Genomic DNA, 18,192 nt, shown 5'->3' with positions numbered 1-18,192 from the left:
TTAAGTAATAAATACGTACAAACATATATGCATATATACAGGTGTTGTGGGAAGGGGAAGGAGGTAAGGCGGGGGGATGGGGAAGGGGAGGAGGGGGAGAGGAAGGAGAGGGCTCAGTCTGGGAAGGCCTCCGGGAGGAGGTGAGCTCTCAGTAGGGCTTTGAAGGGAAGAAGAGAGCTAGCTTGGCGGATGTGCGGAGGGAGGGCATTCCAGGCCAAGGGGAGGACGTGGGCCGGGGGTCGAAGGCGGGACGGGCAGGACAGGCGAGAACGAGGCACGGTGAGGAGATTAGTGGCAGAGGAGCGGAGGGTGCGGGCTGGGCTGGAGAAGGAGAGAAGGGAGGTGAGGTAGGAGGGGGCGAGGGGATGGACAGCCTTGAAGCCCAGGGTGAGGAGTTTCTGCCTGATGCGCAGATTGATTGGTAGCCACTGGAGATTTTTGAGGAGGGGAGTAACATGCCCAGAGCGTTTCTGCACAAAGACGATCCGGGCAGCGGCGTGAAGTATGGATTGAAGTGGGGAGAGACAGGAGGATGGGAGATCGGAGAGGAGGCTGATGCAGTAATCCAGTCGGGATAGGATAAGAGATTCAACAAGCTGGGAAGTGGTTTGGATGGAGAGGAAAGGGCGGATCTTGGCAATGTTGCGGAGGTGAGACCGGCAGGTTTTGGTGATGGATTGGATATGGGGGTGAACAAGAGAGCGGAGTCGAGGATGATACCAAGGTTGCGGGCTTGTGAGACGGGAAGGATGGTAGTGCCGTCAACAGTAATGGGACATGTTTCCCCACTCCTCAAGGACCCTCCAGGGGTTGCCCATCCACTGGAGAAGCTTAGTGGAACAGACCTGGGAACCCAGGAGGACCTGTGTTCTAATTCTGGCCCCACCACTTGTCCGCTGTATGACCTTGGGAAAGACCCTTCACTTTTCTGGGCCTCAGTTATTCATCTGTAAAATGGGGATTCAATCCTTCTCCCTCCTACTTAGACTGGGAGCCCACGTGGGACAGGGACTGTGTCCAACCTGATTAACTTGTACCAACCCCAGCACTTACAGCAATGCTTAGCAGCATGCTTGAGAAGCTTAGAAGCAGCTTCTAAGCTGCTTGAGAAGAAGTGTAGCCCGTGGAAAGAGCCCAGGCTTTGGAGTCGGAGTTCATGGGTTCAAATCCCGGCTCCGCCAATTGTCAGCTGTGTGACTTTGGGCAAGTCACTTAACTTCTCAAGTTCCCTCATAAGACTGTGAGCCCCGCGTGGGGCAACCTGATAACCTTGTAATCTCCCCAGTGCTTAGAACAGTGCTTAGCACATAGTAAGCGCTTAGTAAATGCCATCATTAATAATAATAATAATAATAAAATGGGGATTAAGACTGTGAGCCCCCCGTGGGACAACCTGATCACCTTGTAACCTCCCCAGTGCTTAGAATAGTGCTTTGCACATAGTAAGAACTTTAAAAATGCCATCATTATTACTATTATTATTAGCACGTAGCGCTTAACAAGTACCATAACTATCATTAATTATCATTATTACCCACCTCGGCAACAAACAGAAACTCCTTACCGTTGTACATATTACACTCTCAATTGCCGAATAAATCCGATTATTTCATTGATCGGTTGGTTGATGCCTGCTGTTGAAAGTGAACTCACAAATACTCTATTCTGTAACCACAGGTGATGCCCACTGTTGCTGCTAGTGGTCTAATGTAGGATACAAAACACGGGGAAATCAGGTGAAAGAGCATGGATGGTTCAGCACCATCCATCAAACCCATTGAAAAATTAAGTCCAGAGTTGGTACTGCCAAAAGTAGGTCCTCTCCATCTCCTCCCTTCTCTCGTTGCCCACCTCAGGCAAAAGTTCAACGAAAGAACCCAGCTGAAGAGATCGCTCCCATGAGCTCGTTGTGGGCAGGGAACATGTCTACCAGCTCTGTTGGAATTGTGCTCTCCCCAGCATTTACTACAGTGCTCTACACATGGTAAGCGCTCAATAAATACCACTGATTGATGTCTGAGCAGTCCCACAAAAAGAGGTATGCTCACTTGATGGGGCAAAGAGCAATACAATCGATCGATAGTATTTGTCAAGCAACTACTGTGAGCAGAGCACTGTACTAAGTGCTTGGGAGCTTAGTACGATGGGGAGTAGCATGGCTCAGTGGAAAGAGCCCGGGCTTTGGAGTTAGAAGTCATGGGTTCAAATCCCAACTCCTCCACATGACTGCTGTGTGACCTTGGGCAAGTCACTTAACTTCTCTGAGCCTCAGTTACCTCATTTGTAAAATGGGGATTAAGATTGTGGGGTAACTTGATCACCTTGTATCCCCCCAGTGCTTAGAACAGTGCTCTGCACATAGTAAGCACTTAACAAATGCCATTATTATTATTATTATTATTATTATTATTATTGGGAGAGCACAAAAGAGTTAGAGTACAGGATCCTTGCCCTCAAGGAGCCCACAGTCTATAGGGGAGACAAATTCTTCGATGAATTTCAGAGAGAGGGAGAAATGGAATATTTACAAGTGATATATATATATATATATATATATATATATATATATGTATATATAAATCACAGTCTTCTCTAGACTGTGAGCTCACTGTGGGCAGAGAATGGCTTCCAATTTTGTTGCACGTACTCTCCCAAGCACTTAGTACAGCGATCTGCAAATAGTACGTGCTCAATAAATACGGCTGATTGAATATATAAGATGTGCACATAAGTGCCAGGAAGGGTGTGGTAATTTAAGTGCTTAGAGTAACAGGGCTGAAGTGGCATTTGGGGGATATAAGGTGCAGGGGTGAGAGGAAAACTTCCTGGAGGAGGTGTGATTACAGAAGGGCTTAAAAGATGGAGAGAACAGCGTACTATTGGATGTGAAGGGGGAATTGAAGAGATTTAAAAAAGAGGTGAGAGGTCTTGGCTAGAGCTAATGTAGATTTGAGAGTGACTATAAATTGAGAAGGGAAACAGCGGGAAACAGTGTGGCTTAGGGGAAAGAGCATAGGCCTGGGAAGACCTGGGTTCTAATCCTGCTCTACTACTTTCTTACTGTGACCCTGGGCAAGTTACAGCTTCTCTGTGCCTCAGTTTCCTCACCTGTAAAATGTGGATTCAATACCTATTCTTCTTCCTACTTACAACATAAACCTCAAGTGGGACAGGGACTATGTCCGACCTGATTGATTTGTATCTACCCCTGCTCTTAAAACGGTGCTTGCCACATAATAATCATATATTTAATACATCTAAAAAAGAGAGAGTAAAACCAGGATAGGGCCTCATCTCTCCGGCTATTCATTCTCAGTCTCCTTTGCAGGTTCCTCCTCTCCCTCCCATCCCCTTACTGTAGGGGTTCCTCAAGGGTCAGTTCTTGGTCCCCTTCTGTCTTCTATCTACACTCACTCCCTTGGTGAACTCATTCTCTCCCACGGCTTCAACTATCATCTCTATGCTGAAGACACCCAAATCTACATCTCTGCCCCTGTTCTCTCTCCCTCCCTTCAGGCTCGGTTCTCCTCCTGCCTTTGGGACATCTCCTGGATGTCTGCCTGCCATCTAAAACTCAGTATGTCCAAGACTGAACTCCTTATCTTCCCTCCCAAACCCTGCCCTCTCCCTGACTTTCCTGTCACTGTAGACGGCACTACCGTACTTCCCATCTCACAAGCCCACAACCTTGGTGTCATCCTCAATTCTGCTTTCACGTTCACCCCTCACATCCAATCCGTCTCCAAAACCTGCCAGTCTCACCTCTGCAACATTGCCAAGAACCGCCCTTTCCTCTCCATCCAAACCGCTACCTTGCTGGTTCAATCTCTCATCCCACCTCGACTGGTTTACTGCATCAGCCTTCTCTCTGATCTCCCATCCTCCTGTCTCTCCCCACTTCAGTCTATACTTCACGCTGCTGCCTGGATCATCTTTGAGCAGAAATGCTCTGGGCATGTCACTCCCCTCCTCAAAAATCTCCAGTGGCTACCAGTCAACGTACACATCAAGCAAAAACTCCTCACTCTCAGCTTCAAGGCTGTCCATCCCCTCGCCCCCTCCTACCTCCCCTCCCTTCTCTCCTTCTCCAGCCCAGCCCGCACTCTCCACTCCTCTGCCACTACCCTCCTCAGTGTGCCTTGTTCTCGCCTGTCCCGCTGTCGACCCCCGGCCCACGTCCTCCCCACATCCTCCCCCTGGCCTGGAATGCCCTCCCTCCACACATCCACCAAGCTAGCTCTCTTCCTCCCTTCAAAGCCCTGAGAGCTCACCTCCTCCAGGAGGCCTTCCCAGACTGAACCCCCTTTTTCCTCTCCTCCTCCCCATCCCCCCGCTCTACCTCCTTCCCCTCCCCACAGCACCTGCATATATGTATGTACAGATTACTCTATTTTATTTGTACATATTTACTATTCTATTTATTTTGTTAATGATGTGCATCTAGCTTTACTTCTATTTAGTCTGATGACACCTGTCCACATGTTTTGTATTGTTGTCTGTCTCCCCCTTCTAGACTGTGAGCCCGCTGTTGGGTAGGGACCGTCTCTATATGTTGCCAACTTGTACTTCCCAAGCGCTTAGTACAGTGCTCTGCACACAATAAGCGCTCAATAAATACGATTGAATGAATGAATGAATGGAGGGACACCCACAGATAAGGGGAGGGGCAGATGAAAAGCTGGTGAAAGGGACTGAGAATAACTGATTAGAAGACAATGGTATCAGAAAAACAAACATTAGACAATCTCAAAAAGGCAGTGTTCCACTGTGTTGAAGGCAACTGAGAGATCGAAGATCTGGACTCGACGGGTGGCCCCACATCCCTGGATCACCCTGGGCCTCGGTTTCCCCACTGGGCTGTCTGCCCCTGAGGGGGTTCCCCCAAGGCCGCAAGGGGAAGATCTAAGGCCTCCTGTGGGGGGAAAATGGGAGCCCAAGCCATCGGGAACACGGCAATTGCTAGCTTCCCATAAGCAGAGTGGATAGAGCACAAGCCTGGGCGTTAGAAGGTCATGGGTTCTAATCCCGGCTCCGCCACTTGTCTGCTGGGTGGCCTTGGGCTAGTCACTTCACTTCTCTGGGCCTCAGTTACCTCATCTGGAAAATGGGGATTGAGCCCCACTTGGGACAGGGACTGCGTCCAACCCAGTACCTGGAATGTAGTAAGTGCTTAGCAAATACTACCATATAAATACTATAGTATATATATACTATGTATATACACACATATATGTATACATATAGTATGTATATACTATACTGTAGTATGTATATACTATGTATACTATATTATACTACATACTATACTATATATGTACTTCCCAAGCGCTTAGTACAGTGCTCTGCACACAGTAAGCGCTCAATAAATACGATTGATGATGATGATGATGAAAAGAATGTTTTAGATTTGGCAAAAAAGAGGTCTTTGGTGGCCTTGGAGAGGGCCCTCTCACTGGAGAGGAGGAGGCAGAAACTGCACTGTAGAGGGTCAAGAATGACATTGGAGGAGAAGAAAGGGAGACATCAAAGGTATACAACCCATTCCAAGAGTTGGGACAGAAATGGGAGGGGCCAAACAGGGTGACACCTGGAGGGTGCTGTGGGGTGTAGAGAAGGACACTTTAGGACAGGAGAGACAAGGATGTGTTAAAATAATAATAATAATAATAACGATGGCATTTGTTAAGTGCTTATTATGTGCAAAGCACTGTTCTAAGCGCTGGGGGGATACAATGAGATCAAGTTGTCCCACGTGGGGCTCACAGTCTTAATCCTCATTTTGCAGATGAGGTAACTGAGGCTCAGAGAAGTGAAGTGACTTGCCCAAGGTCACACAGCAGACATGTGGCAGGGCCGGGATTCGAACCCATGACCTCTGACTCCAAAGCACGGGCTCTTTCCACTGAGAAAAGGCAGAGGGAAAGTGTCCATTAGAAACTGGGAGCTAAAAGGGGGGAGAAAAAGGGGAAATGTTTTTAAAAGGTGGGAGGGGATGGGGTCAGAGGCCCAGGTGGAGGTGTGTTTTTTGAAAGGAAGTGGGAGGTGGTCTTTTGAAAGACAAGCCATAAAGGGTGAGAGAGTGGCTGTGGGGATGAGGAGATGGGGAGACAAGAACAACCTTTTGGGGACCTGATGGATGTTTTCGATTTTGTCCATAAAGTAGTTGGTGAGGTCATCAGAGGGGAGGGCACTGGCAGTTGCAGGTAGGTAGCAAACATCTGGAATAGTAAGTGGGAGAAGTGGGAATTGGAATCGAGTGTGGTATAGCAGTAAAAGCACGGGCTCCGGAGTCAGAGGACCTGGGTTCTAATCCTGGTTCCATCACTTGCCTGATGTGTGAGCTTGGACTTTTTTTTAACAGCTCTGTGTCTCAGTAACTCATCTGTACAAATGGGGATTAAGACTGTGAGCCCCATGTGGGACAGGGACTGTGTCAAACCCAATTACCTTGTATCTACCCAGTGGTAAGTACAGTGCCTGGCACATGCTAAGCGTTCAACAATACGCTGAAAAAAAAAAGGTGGGGGGAGGGAGAAGGCAGAGCTATAGCTGGGGAGAATGAATTTCTAGAGGCTAAAGTCACCCTGATGCCTGGAACTCTGCCCATGGTGTTCCACAGCATGAACACAGGACTGGAGAAAGCATATTATCAAAGTGATCCAAGACTGGAAGTTAATGGTATGAGATCTCCTCCCCATCCCCCCTGCCCTACCTCCTTCCCCTCCCCACAGCACCTGTATATATGTTTGTGCAGATTTATTACTCTATTTTACTTGTACATATTTACTATTCTATTTATTTTGTTAATGATGGGCATTTATCATCATCATCATCATCAATCGTATTTATTGAGCGCTTACTATGTGCAGAGCACTGTACTAAGCGCTTGGGAAGTACAAATTTAGCGTTAATTCTATTTGTTCTGACGACTTGACACCTGTCCACATGTTTTGTTTTGTTGTCTGTCTCCCCCTCCTAGACTGCGAGTCCACTGTTGGGTAGGGACCGTCTCTATATGTTGCTAACTTGTACTTCCCAAGCACCTAGTACAGTGCTCTGCACACAGTAAGCGCTCAATAAATATGATAAATGAATGAATGAATGAATAAAAGAGAGGCGAAGGAGCTGAACTCAGCAGAGAGGGCAAAGTGGAAACATCAAGCAGAAAGGTTGAGAAGGGAGTCCAAATAATGCATGGTGGCCTGGGCTAACTGAAGAGGGTCTAGGGATTAGAGATTTCTTGTGGGGGCAGGTGGGAGAAGAAGGCAGTACTGTGATATTTTTGGGGCCTATACACAGTTCTTCCGTGAGAAGCAGTGTGGCTCAGTGGAAAGAGCACAGGCTTTGGAGTCAGAGGTCATGAGTTCAAATCCAGGCTCCGCCACTTGTCAGCTGGGTGACTTTGGGTAAGTCACTTCACTTCTCTGTGCCTCAGTTACCTCACCTGTCAAATGGGGATTAAGATTGTGAGCCCCCCCGGGGACAACCTGATCACCTTGTAACCTCCCCAGTGCTTAGAACAGTGCTCTGCACATAGTAAGCGCTTAATAAATGCCATTATTATTATTATTATTATTATTCTGTGACACACACACCTGCCTGCAGCACTTTCTTTGAGAACAATAATTGTGGTACTTGTTTGGTGCTTTCTGTGGGCCAAGCACTGTACTAAGCACTGGGGTAGACACCAGATCAGGTCAGACAAAGTCTCTGTCCCTCAGGGGGCTCACAGACTAAGTTTGAGGGAGGACAGGTATTGAATCCCCCTTGACAGACAACGAAACTGAGGCCCAGAAAAATGAAGTCACTTGCCCAAAGTCCACATAGCGAGCGAGTGGTGGAGCCAGGATTAGAACCTAGGTCTGCTGACTCCAAGGCCCACTAAGCCACTCTGTTTCCTTTGAATCCCAAGGAGAATCAATCAATCAATCAATCAATCGTATTTACTGAGCGCTTACTGTGTGCAGAGCCCTGTACTAAGCGCTTGGGAAGTACAAGTTGGCAACATATAGAGACAGTCCCTACCCAACAGTGGGCTCACAGTCTAGAAGGGGGAGACAGAGAACAAAACCAAACATATTAACAAAATAAAATAAATAGAATAGATATGTACCAGTAAAATAAATAGAGTAATAAATATGTACAAGCATATATACATATATACAGGTGCTGTGGGGAAGGGAAGGAGGTAAGATGGGGGATGGAGAGGGGCATGAGGGGGAGAGGAAGGAGGGGGCTCAGTCTGGGAAGGCCTCCTGGAGGAGGTGAGCTCTCAGTAGGGCCTTGAAGGGAGGAAGAGAGCTAGCTTGGCGGATGGGCAGAGGGCAGAAGGAGAACACACACAGGTCAACAGGCCTAAATGGATTCAAATTGGCATGATGGAGGTGAGAGTTTCAAATGATTGCTTCTTCCCCACTGCTGTCAAACAAGCTTATGTATCCCCTAGCCTAAAAAAAAACCCCTCTCTTGACCTAACGGTTCTCTCCAGTTATCACCCCATCTGCCACCTACCATTCCTCTCCAAACTTCTTGAGAGAGTTCCAATTCTCTCCTTGATCTGGCTTCTGCCCCCTTCATTCCACAGAAACAGCCCTCGCTAATGTAACCAATGACCTTCTTCTCACCAGGTCTGATGGCATCCATCGATCTTAATCCTCCTAGACATGTCAGCCACCTTTGAGACTGTAGACTACCCCCTTCTCCTTGAAACTTTATGCAACCTTGGATTCACTGGATCCTTTCTCGGTTCTCCTCATCTCTCTCCTCATCTCTCTCTTTTGCTGGTTCCTCCTCGGCCTTCTACCCTCTGACAACAGGGGTTCTTCAAGGCTAAATTCTAGGTCCCTTTCTATTATCTCTATACCCATTCTCTTGGAGAACTCATTTGCTCTCAAGGCTTCAATTACGATGGCTATGCAGATAATTCCCATATCTATATCTCCAGACCTGACCTCTCTCCTTTCCTGCAATCTCACATTTCTTCCTGCCTTCAAGACATATATACTTGGATGTCCCACCAACACACTGAACATGTTCAAAACTAAACTTCTTATCTTCCCTCCCAAACCCTGTCCTCCTGCTGTTTTTTCCACCATTGTAGACTATAGAACTATCTTCCCTATCTCACAAGCCCATAAGCTTGGTATTGTCCTAGACTCATCACTCTCATTCCACCCACATATTTAATGTCACCAAATCCTGTCAGTTCGACCTTTACAATATTGCTACAATCTGCACTTTCCACTCCATCCAAACTGCTACCATGCTGATCCAAGCACTTATCCCACCTTAACTACTGCATCTGCCTCCTCACTGACCTCCCAGTCTCCTGCCTCTCCCCACTTCAATCCATACACTACTCTGCTGAACGAATCATTTATCAACAAAACCATTCAGTTCATGTCTCCCCACTCCTCAATGGCTGCTCATCCACGTCCGCATCAAACAGAAACTCTTTACCGTTGGCTTTTAAAGAATTCAATCAGCTTCGCCCCATCCTACTTCACCTCACTAATCTGCTACCACAATCCAGCCCACAGACTCTGCTCCTCTAACGCCAGCTTACTCATTCTGTCCCAATTTCATCTATCTCACCACTGACCCCTTTCCCACGTCCTCCCTGTAGCCTGGAACTCCCACCAGACCACTATTTTCACCTTCAAGCATTACTGAGGTCACATCTTCTCCATGAAGCCTTCTCTGATTAAGCTCTCTTTTCCCCAGCTCACTCCCCCTCTGTGTCATTTATGCACTTAGATCTGTGAACTCTGGACATTTGATATTCACCCCAACCTCAAAGAACTTGTGACATCTTTAAAATATATATTATGAATTATTTATTGATATTAATATCTGTCATCCCTGTTATGGGCAGGGAACGTGTCTGCTAATTCTGTTGCATTGCACTCTCCCACGTTCTTAGGACAGTGCTCTGCACATATTGAGTGCTCAACAAATTCGATTCATTGATTGATGATTAATAATTGTACCACGGAACTGACAAGATGGCTGATTTCCTCTGGCGATAATGTCATTGAAATTGAGGTACTTTCAGGCAGTTTCTTCTCTTCTAGCAAGTGGAGTGAAGCTCTTGGGCCTCCCATCTGGCCCTACAACCAGTAAGTTTTATGGAATGCTGACAGGGTTTTCCTTAAATGATTCTTGCAGACCTTGAGGATTGAGAGCCTTTGTTTTCCTCACAGAGACTTTCCAGATTGTGCCTAGTTAAATGTGGCTGCCTCTTTCCCAACTTGTACTTCCCAAGCGCTTAGTACAGTGCTCAGCACACAGTAAGCGCTCAATAAATACAACTGAATGAATGAATATTCAGCAGGTTCAGGACGGGCAGGGCACATACAGGTAGGCACTTAATAACAATGACAATGATTGTATTTGTTAAGCACTAACTAGGTGTCAAACACTTTTCTAAGTGCTGTGGCAGATATAAATTAATCACATTGGACACAGTCCCTGTCCCACTTGGGGCTCACACTCTTAATCCCCATTTTACAGATGAGGGAACTGAGGCACAGAGATGTTAAGTGACTTACCCAAGGTCACACAGCAGACAAGTGGTGAAGCTGGGATTAGGACCCAGGTCCCTCTGTCTTTCAGGCCCGTGCTCTATTCACTAGGCCATGCTGCTTCTCATGGGACTTGAAGTACCATGTACTGAGTCTGTGGTGTTTAATTTTTAATCTTTAGGTCCACTCGCCAAACGACTATTCTATATGCTGTTTCATCACCCCACTGTGCAGGAAAGGAGGAGACTGGACTACACAGTCTTGGGGAAGCACTGAGAATCAGTTCACGAAAGTGGGGAAAGTTAGACTCCTTGGGCATACCCTCCCATCAACCACCTTTACAGGCACCAATTTATCTCTTCGTTTATTCATTCAGTTGTGTCTCATATTCATTCAATCATTTATTGAGCACTTACTATGTGCAGAGCACTGTGCTAAGCGCTTGATAATTTTGGTATTTTGTTAAGCACTACGTGCCAAGCACTGTTCTAAGCGCTGGGTAGATACAAGGTAAACAGGTTGTCCCACAGGGAGTTCACAGTCTTCATCCCCATTTTACAGATGAGGTCACTGAGGCCCAGAGAAGTTAAGTGACTTGCCCAAAGTCACACAGCTGACAAGTGGTGGAGCCGAGATTAGAACCTATGACCTCTGACTCCCAAGCCCAGGTTCTTGCCACTGAGCCACGCTGCTTCTCGGTCTTAATTTCTATATCTCAATCAGTGAATCAGTGGTATTTATTGAACATTTACAGTGTACAGAGCACTGTTTTAAGCGCTTGGGAGGGAACAATACAATGGAGTTGGTAGACATGTTCCCTACCCACAAAGAGTTTACAGTCCCTAGGAGGAGACAGGCATTAAAACAAATTAGGTATATACATAAATGCTTTGGGACTAAGGGACAGGTGAATAAAAAGTGCTTAAAAGGTACAGATACAAGTGCATAAGCAATGCAGAGGAGAGAAAGAAGGGGGAAGATGACAACTTTTAGAGTCTTTTAGACTGTGAGCCCACTGTTGGGTAGGGACTGTCTCTATATGTTGCCAACTTGTACTTCCCAAGCGCTTAGTACAGTGCTCTGCACACAGTAAGCGCTCAATAAATACGATTGATGTTGATGTTAACTGGGGAATGTCCCTTGGAGGAGATGGAATTTTAATAAGGCTTCGAGGGTGGGGAGAATAGTTTTTTAAGTATGGAAGGGAAGGGGTTCTAGGCCAGAAGGAAGATGCGGGGAAGGGGTCGGCAGTGAGATGGACGAGATCGAGGTAGTACAGTAAATTGGTGTTAGAGGAACAAAATGTGCGGACTGGGCTGTCGTAGGAAATCAGCAAGGTAAGGTAGGAAGGAGAGAGCTGACAGTGCTTTAAAGCCAATGCTAGGGAGTTTCTGCTTAATGTGGAGGTGAACAGGCAACCACTGGAGGTTTTGTGTGGGGAATCAATCAATCAATCGTATTTATTGAGCGCTTACTGTGTGCAGAGCACTGTACTAAGCACTTGGGAAGTACAAGTTGGCAACATATAGAGACAGTCCCTACCCAACAGTGGGCTCACAGTCTAGAAGGGGGAGACAGAGAACAAAACCAAACATACTAACAAAATAAAATAAATAGAATAGATATGTACAAGTAAAATAAATAAATAAATAAATAAGTAGAGTAATAAATATGTACAAACATATATGCATATATACAGGTGCTGTGGGGAAGGGAAGGAGGTAAGGTGGGGGGAAACGTGGACTGAACTTTTTTTAGAAAAATATTTGGTTAGCAAAGTGAAGTATGGACTGGGGTGGGGAGAGAAAGGAGGCAAGACAGAGTGAGGAGACTGATGCAGTAGTCAAGATAATAATAATAATGATAATAATGATGGCATTTGTTAAGCGCTTACTATGTACAAAGCACTGTTCTAAGTGCTGGAAGGGGATACAAGGTGATCAGGTTGTCCCACGTGGGGCTCACAGTCTTAATCCCCATTTTACAGATGAGGTAACTGAAGCCCAGAGAAGTGACTTGCCCAAAGTCACACAGCTGACAAGTGGCGGAGCCGGGGTTTGAACCCATGACCTCTGACTCCAAAGCCCGGGCTCTTTCCACTGAGCCACGCTGCCTGGGCTTGGATCAGCCTAGTAGTTTGGATAGAGAAGAACCTACAACATTTCAATAAGTTGGCTGAATAAGAGAGATGAGTACAGCACTGAGGTTAAGGCTTGCAAGATAGATAACTGTGGTGTTGTCTAGTGATGGGAAAGACATGGGGTAGACAGGCTTTGGATGGGAAGATGAGGAATTCTGTTTGGACACGTTAACTTTGAAATGTCACCAGGATGTCCAAGAAGAGATGTCCTCACGGCAGAAGGAAATTCAAGACTGCTGAGAAGGTGGTAGATTTGGGAATCATCCATGGAGAGATGGTAGTTGAAGCTGTGGAAGTGAGTAAGGTTCTCCCACATGGAGTGGGTGTAGATAATCATAATAATGATGGTATTTGTTAAGCGCTTACTATGTGCAAAGCACTGGAGAATAGAAGGGGACCCAGAACTGACTCATGAGGGACTTGGACAGTTAGAGGATGGGAGGCAGAGGAACCTGAGTTAGAGACTGAGAAGGAACTGTCAGAGACCTACGTGGTGAACTAAAAGGGCAATGTCAGTGATAGATACTGCTTCAAGAGGAGGGCAGTCATTCATTCATTCATTCATATTTATTGAGCACTTATTGTGTGCAGAGCACTGTACTAAGCGCTTGGGAAGTACAAGTTGGCAACATATAGAGACGGTCCCTACCCAACAGTGGGCTCACAGTCTAGAAGGGGGAGACAGACAAAAAACATATTAAAATAAAATAAATAGAATAGTAAATATGTACAAGTAAAATAGAGTAATAAATCTGTACAAACATATATACAGGTGCTGTGGGGAGGGGAAGGAGGTGGGGGGGGATGGGGAGGGGGAGAGGAAAAAGGGGGCTCAGTCTGGGGCTACTCGGTCCACAGCGTAGAAGGCAGCTGAGAGACTGAGGATTAGGATGGAGTAGAGGCCGTTGGATTTGCCAAGAAGGTTGTCGGTGACCTTAGAGAGGGCAGCTTCCATGGGGTGAAGAGAGCAGAAATCATGTGGAAGGGAGTCATGGAGAGAACTGGAGGACAGAATGTGGAGGCAGTGGATGTAAACGACTTTCTCAAGGAGAGAGGCATGGTGTCAAGGGAGGGATTTTGTAGGATGGGGAAACTTGAGTATGCTTGAAGGCAGTGGGGAAGAAGGCACTGGAAAATGAATGGTCAGCGAGAGGAGACGGGATGGGGCAAGTATTTTGATAAGGTGTCAGATGGGGTCAGAGGCACAGGCAGAGGGGTTAGATTTAAAGAGGAAGTGGGAAAGATGGGACAGTCAAAGGAGGGACTGGAGAGGAGGGGATCGGAGAGAAACATCTGATGGTTTCAACGTCGACCTATTGGCTATGCATCGGTTTCTGTCTGCTTTCCCTTAGACTGGACACTTTTCAAGGGCAGGAACCAAACTTTAAATTTTATTCTACAAATAAAATATATGTATATATGTTTGTACATATTTATTACTCTATTTTACTTGTACATATCTATTCTATTTATTTTATTTTGTTAATATGTTTGGTTTTGTTCTCTGTCTCCCCCTTCTAGACTGTGAGCCCACTGTTGGGTAGGGACCGTCTCTATATGTTGCCAACTTGTACTTCCCAAGCACTTAGTACAGTGCTCTGCACACAGTAAGTGCTCAATAAATACGATTGATTGATTGATTCTATTTCCAAGTGCCTAGTAGTTTTTTGCACAGGGAAGGGCATCAGTTCTGTTGCTACCCACACTGTTCTTCAGCAAAATACTAGCTAGTTACAGTGTAACCAATAGCTACAGTCACTGGCTAATATTTACCCAACTCAATCCCTAAGTCTAAAGGTTTCTTGCTGAAAAATCAAAGCAAAAAGAAAGTCAATAAGATAAAGCAGAACTTAACTGCCTATCAGCAGTTATTTAAGACTTTCAGACTAGAAAATGGGTCAGGGGCAAAGCAAGCTCCTCTTCCAAACATTTTTGCCCCCTGAGTTTGAGATTTTAACTAGATTGGGGGATAATCAGAAGAAAGCCAAACAGCAATTCTCCGCTGTAAATGGGGTACCACCCTAATTCCTATCCACAAATACAACTATTCACCCTGCTCCCCATGATAAAATGGATCTGTAGGTTTTCCTGGTGATAGAACAGGCTAATTTATAGCTTCAGGAGGTCTCTAGAACCGCCCTGATGAGTAGCTCGACTTTAGGAAAACCTGGTCTTTTTTCTGGTTAATTTCCTCAACCGGTGGTGGGCTTCAGCTCAGAGGTAAAATGGTGTTTGATTTCACTGCATGGAGACCGGATGGAGAATTCCAATTCAAATGAACACTTCAGACTCACTGGTCTGGTCAGGACTCATTCAGGGAGCCTTTAAAATCTGTTTAGCTATTATTGTTATTTTTACAATATTTGTTAAGCACTTACTATGAGTCAAGCACTCTTCTAAGCGCTGGGGTAGATAGACATGTTAATTACCTATTAGTCCTTGTCCTACATGGGGCTCACAGTCTAAGTAGGAAAAGCAGCGTGGCTCAGTGGAAAGAGCACGTGCTTGGGAGTCAGAGGTTGTGAGTTCCAATCCCGTCTCTGCCACTTTTCAGGTGTGTGTGACTTTGGGCAAGTCACTTACTTCTCTGTGCCTCAGTTACCTCATCTGTAAAATGGGGGTTAAGACTGTGAGCCCCTCGTGGGACAACCTGATTACCTTGTATTTCCCCCAGCGCTTAGAAAGAAGCTTGGCACACAATAAGAGCTTAACAAATACCATCATCATTATTATTAGGAGGGAGAACAGGCATTCAATCTCTATTTTACAATGGAGGAAATGATAATAATAATAATTTTGATATCTGTTAAGCACTTACTATGTTCCAGGCACTGTACTAAGCGCTGGGGTAGATATAAGCAAATTGGGTTGGACACAGTCCCTGCCCTACATGGGGCTCACAGTCTCAATAACTGAGGCACAGAAGTAATGTGACTTGCCCAAGGTCACTGAGCAAACAGTTGGCAGATCTGGGATTAGAACCCAGGTCTTCTGACTCGTGTACCCATGCTCTTTCCAAGAGGCCGTACTGCTTTTCCAGTTTACATCAACTGCAGTTGAACTTCGAAATACCAGAAGACTAGAAAACCAAAGTTATGTTAATGACAAACTTTAAGTCACAAATACAGGCCCAACTCAGAGGTGCTTGGAAACCATAGGGACTGGACTGGCTTCACACAGTCTCCCACATAATAATAATGGCATATATTAAGCGCTTACTATGTGCAAAGCACTGTTCTAAGCGCTGGGGAGGATACAAGGTGATCAGGTTGTCCCACGTGAGGCTCACGGTCTTAATCCCCATTTTACAGATGAGGTACCTGAGGCACAGAGAAGTTAAGTGACTTGCCCAAAGTCACACGGCTGACAATTGGCGGAGCCAGGATTTGAACCGTTGACCCGACTCCCAAGCCCGGGCTCTTTCCACTGAGCCACGCTACTGCTTCTCAAGCCTCACATCTGGAGGAACTCTCAATTTAAATACCTCTTCATGGTCATAAAATTGATGTGATTGCACTATCTTTTTGAACTGACAATCTGGAGTCTAGACAGCAGACGTGAATCCAGTAGTGTTAGCTAGAGGAAGAATTAAAGGAAGTCTGAAGAAATAACTGAAAACTGGGTGACAGTAACTTGATTTCATCCACTCCTTAGGCCTCCTCTTCCCCTCAAGTCCCTATGCACCCCAAAATCCACCAAAAATTGTAGTGCTACTTAAAGTGGCTCGGCCAGTCGATGGAAATTCAACAGGTTGGCTTAGAACAGTGCTTGGCACATTGTAAGTGCTTAACAAATACTATCATTATTATTATCAATCACTTGTTATAAGGAGAAGACAAATATACAGCCCATTCAATGCAATTGCCAGAGGTACATTTCTTTGTCCTCAGTAATTTAACCTTTCTACAAACCGAGTTACTTCTGAAATAGGAATAGAATGCCTTTCACTTCATCATCAATCGTATTTACTGAGCGCTTACTATGTGCAGAGCACTGTACTAAGCGCTTGGGAAGTACAAATTGGCAACATATAGAGACATAGAGAGACAGTCCCTACCCAACAGTGGGCTCACAGTCTAATGTTCACTTATGTTCAATGTACCATGAGTTAGATTTCAGAGATGCAGAAGTAGCCCTTCTGGGTTATCTCAACACACCACCCGCCCCTCCCGTGCTTCTCAAACGATGACTGCCCTTCTTCCTTCCATGTTCTGAAAAGATTTCCATCACCCGTGAGTGAAATTAACAAAACCACTCACCTCTTTTGGGCCGCTGTCTGGAACCCTACAATATACTTCCCCCGTAGATGGGTCAAAGGAGTCTAAATGGGAGGAAGCGGGAACAAATTTCCCAGCTATGAAGTTTTCCAGCATCAACAAGCCTTTCTGGTCAGCCATCGTTGGTGAAGTTGTGGCTTTCACCCCTGGAAACTGTCAATTTCTGTGGTCTGTGTTGGTTTACACAATCCCGGTTCAGTCTCCTCCCCTTTCCCTCATTAATCTCGTTTTGTCAATCACTGAAAAGTGGGAGGGAACGTTCATCTTTCCAGAGCTGTAGCAGGCTGTTCTTGGTTTGGATTAAGAATCTCCCTCCTCCCCTGCTCCCCCCAACTCACACAGCAGTGCAAACTTTTGGGGCAGTTACTGTGGGGTGGTTTAATATGACCCCGGCATTCAAAACAACCTATACCTACACATGACTTTCTAGGGCCAAGGGGGGAAGGAGAAGAGGCTCATTAGTCTTTGAACTGTTACCTAACACTGAAAAGCGAGGACAGGGGCTTATATTTTAAATTATTATAGAGACCAAATGCTGCTTAGACAGAAAGCTGAGTCAGAAAATCAAGTTCGTAATAACCACGCTGTTTGGTGAGGTAAATCCAGTCCTATATACAATTCTACCCTTTGCATTAGCAGAAGATGCTACTGATGGTTAGGGCCTATGAGTGCTACATGGAATTATATAAAAAAAAGCCCCAGTCCCCATCCTCAAGCAATTTGCAATTTAAAAAGAGACATGACAAGACGGTCGCAAACAGACCACATACTTGAGAAGCAGCAAGGCACAGTGGACAGAGCACCAGCCTGGGAGTCGGAAGGTCATGGGTTTTAATTGCCAATCTGTTGCTTGTCTGCTGTTTGACCTTAGGCAAGTCCCTTCACTTCTCTGTGCTTCAGTTTCCTCATCTATAAAATGGGGATTGAGACTGTGAGCCCCATGTAGGTCAGAAACTGTGTCCACCCCGATTTGTTTGTATCCACCCCAGTGCTTAGTACAGTGCCTGGCACATAGTAAGCACTTAAAAATACCAAAATTATTATCGATAGATCAAATGTGATGAATAAGCAAGTAGAATAGGATACATAAGAACACAAATGAGGGAAACAAAATTTACCAACATATTTAAGGGCTATGGGGCAACCTGATAAAACGCAGTGGCCACCATTAGGGTTGGGCAATGAGGAGAGGGGAAATGGCATGAGCAATGGCACAGAGGCAGAAGAGTTTTATAGTCAGCACACCTGCCAT

General features: G+C 45.7%; 1 protein-coding gene across 2 annotated transcripts in view; it reads right to left on the bottom strand.

Annotated features, from left to right (window-relative positions):
* Positions 1-17,086, bottom strand: part of ALDH8A1 (aldehyde dehydrogenase 8 family member A1) — a 45,949-nt gene extending 28,863 nt beyond the window's left edge. For both annotated transcript variants that reach the window (XM_038770730.1, XM_038770735.1), the window contains exon 1: positions 16,923-17,086. In XM_038770730.1, coding sequence (XP_038626658.1) covers positions 16,923-17,060 — 138 coding nt within the window. In that variant the 5' untranslated portion in view covers positions 17,061-17,086. The remainder of the gene's footprint in view (positions 1-16,922) is intronic.
* Between the last annotated feature and the right edge of the window lie 1,106 nt (positions 17,087-18,192).

This window comes from Tachyglossus aculeatus, chromosome 2 (assembly GCF_015852505.1).
Source record: "Tachyglossus aculeatus isolate mTacAcu1 chromosome 2, mTacAcu1.pri, whole genome shotgun sequence".
NCBI lineage: Eukaryota > Metazoa > Chordata > Mammalia > Monotremata > Tachyglossidae > Tachyglossus > Tachyglossus aculeatus.
This window is presented reverse-complemented; position numbering and strand designations above follow the sequence as displayed.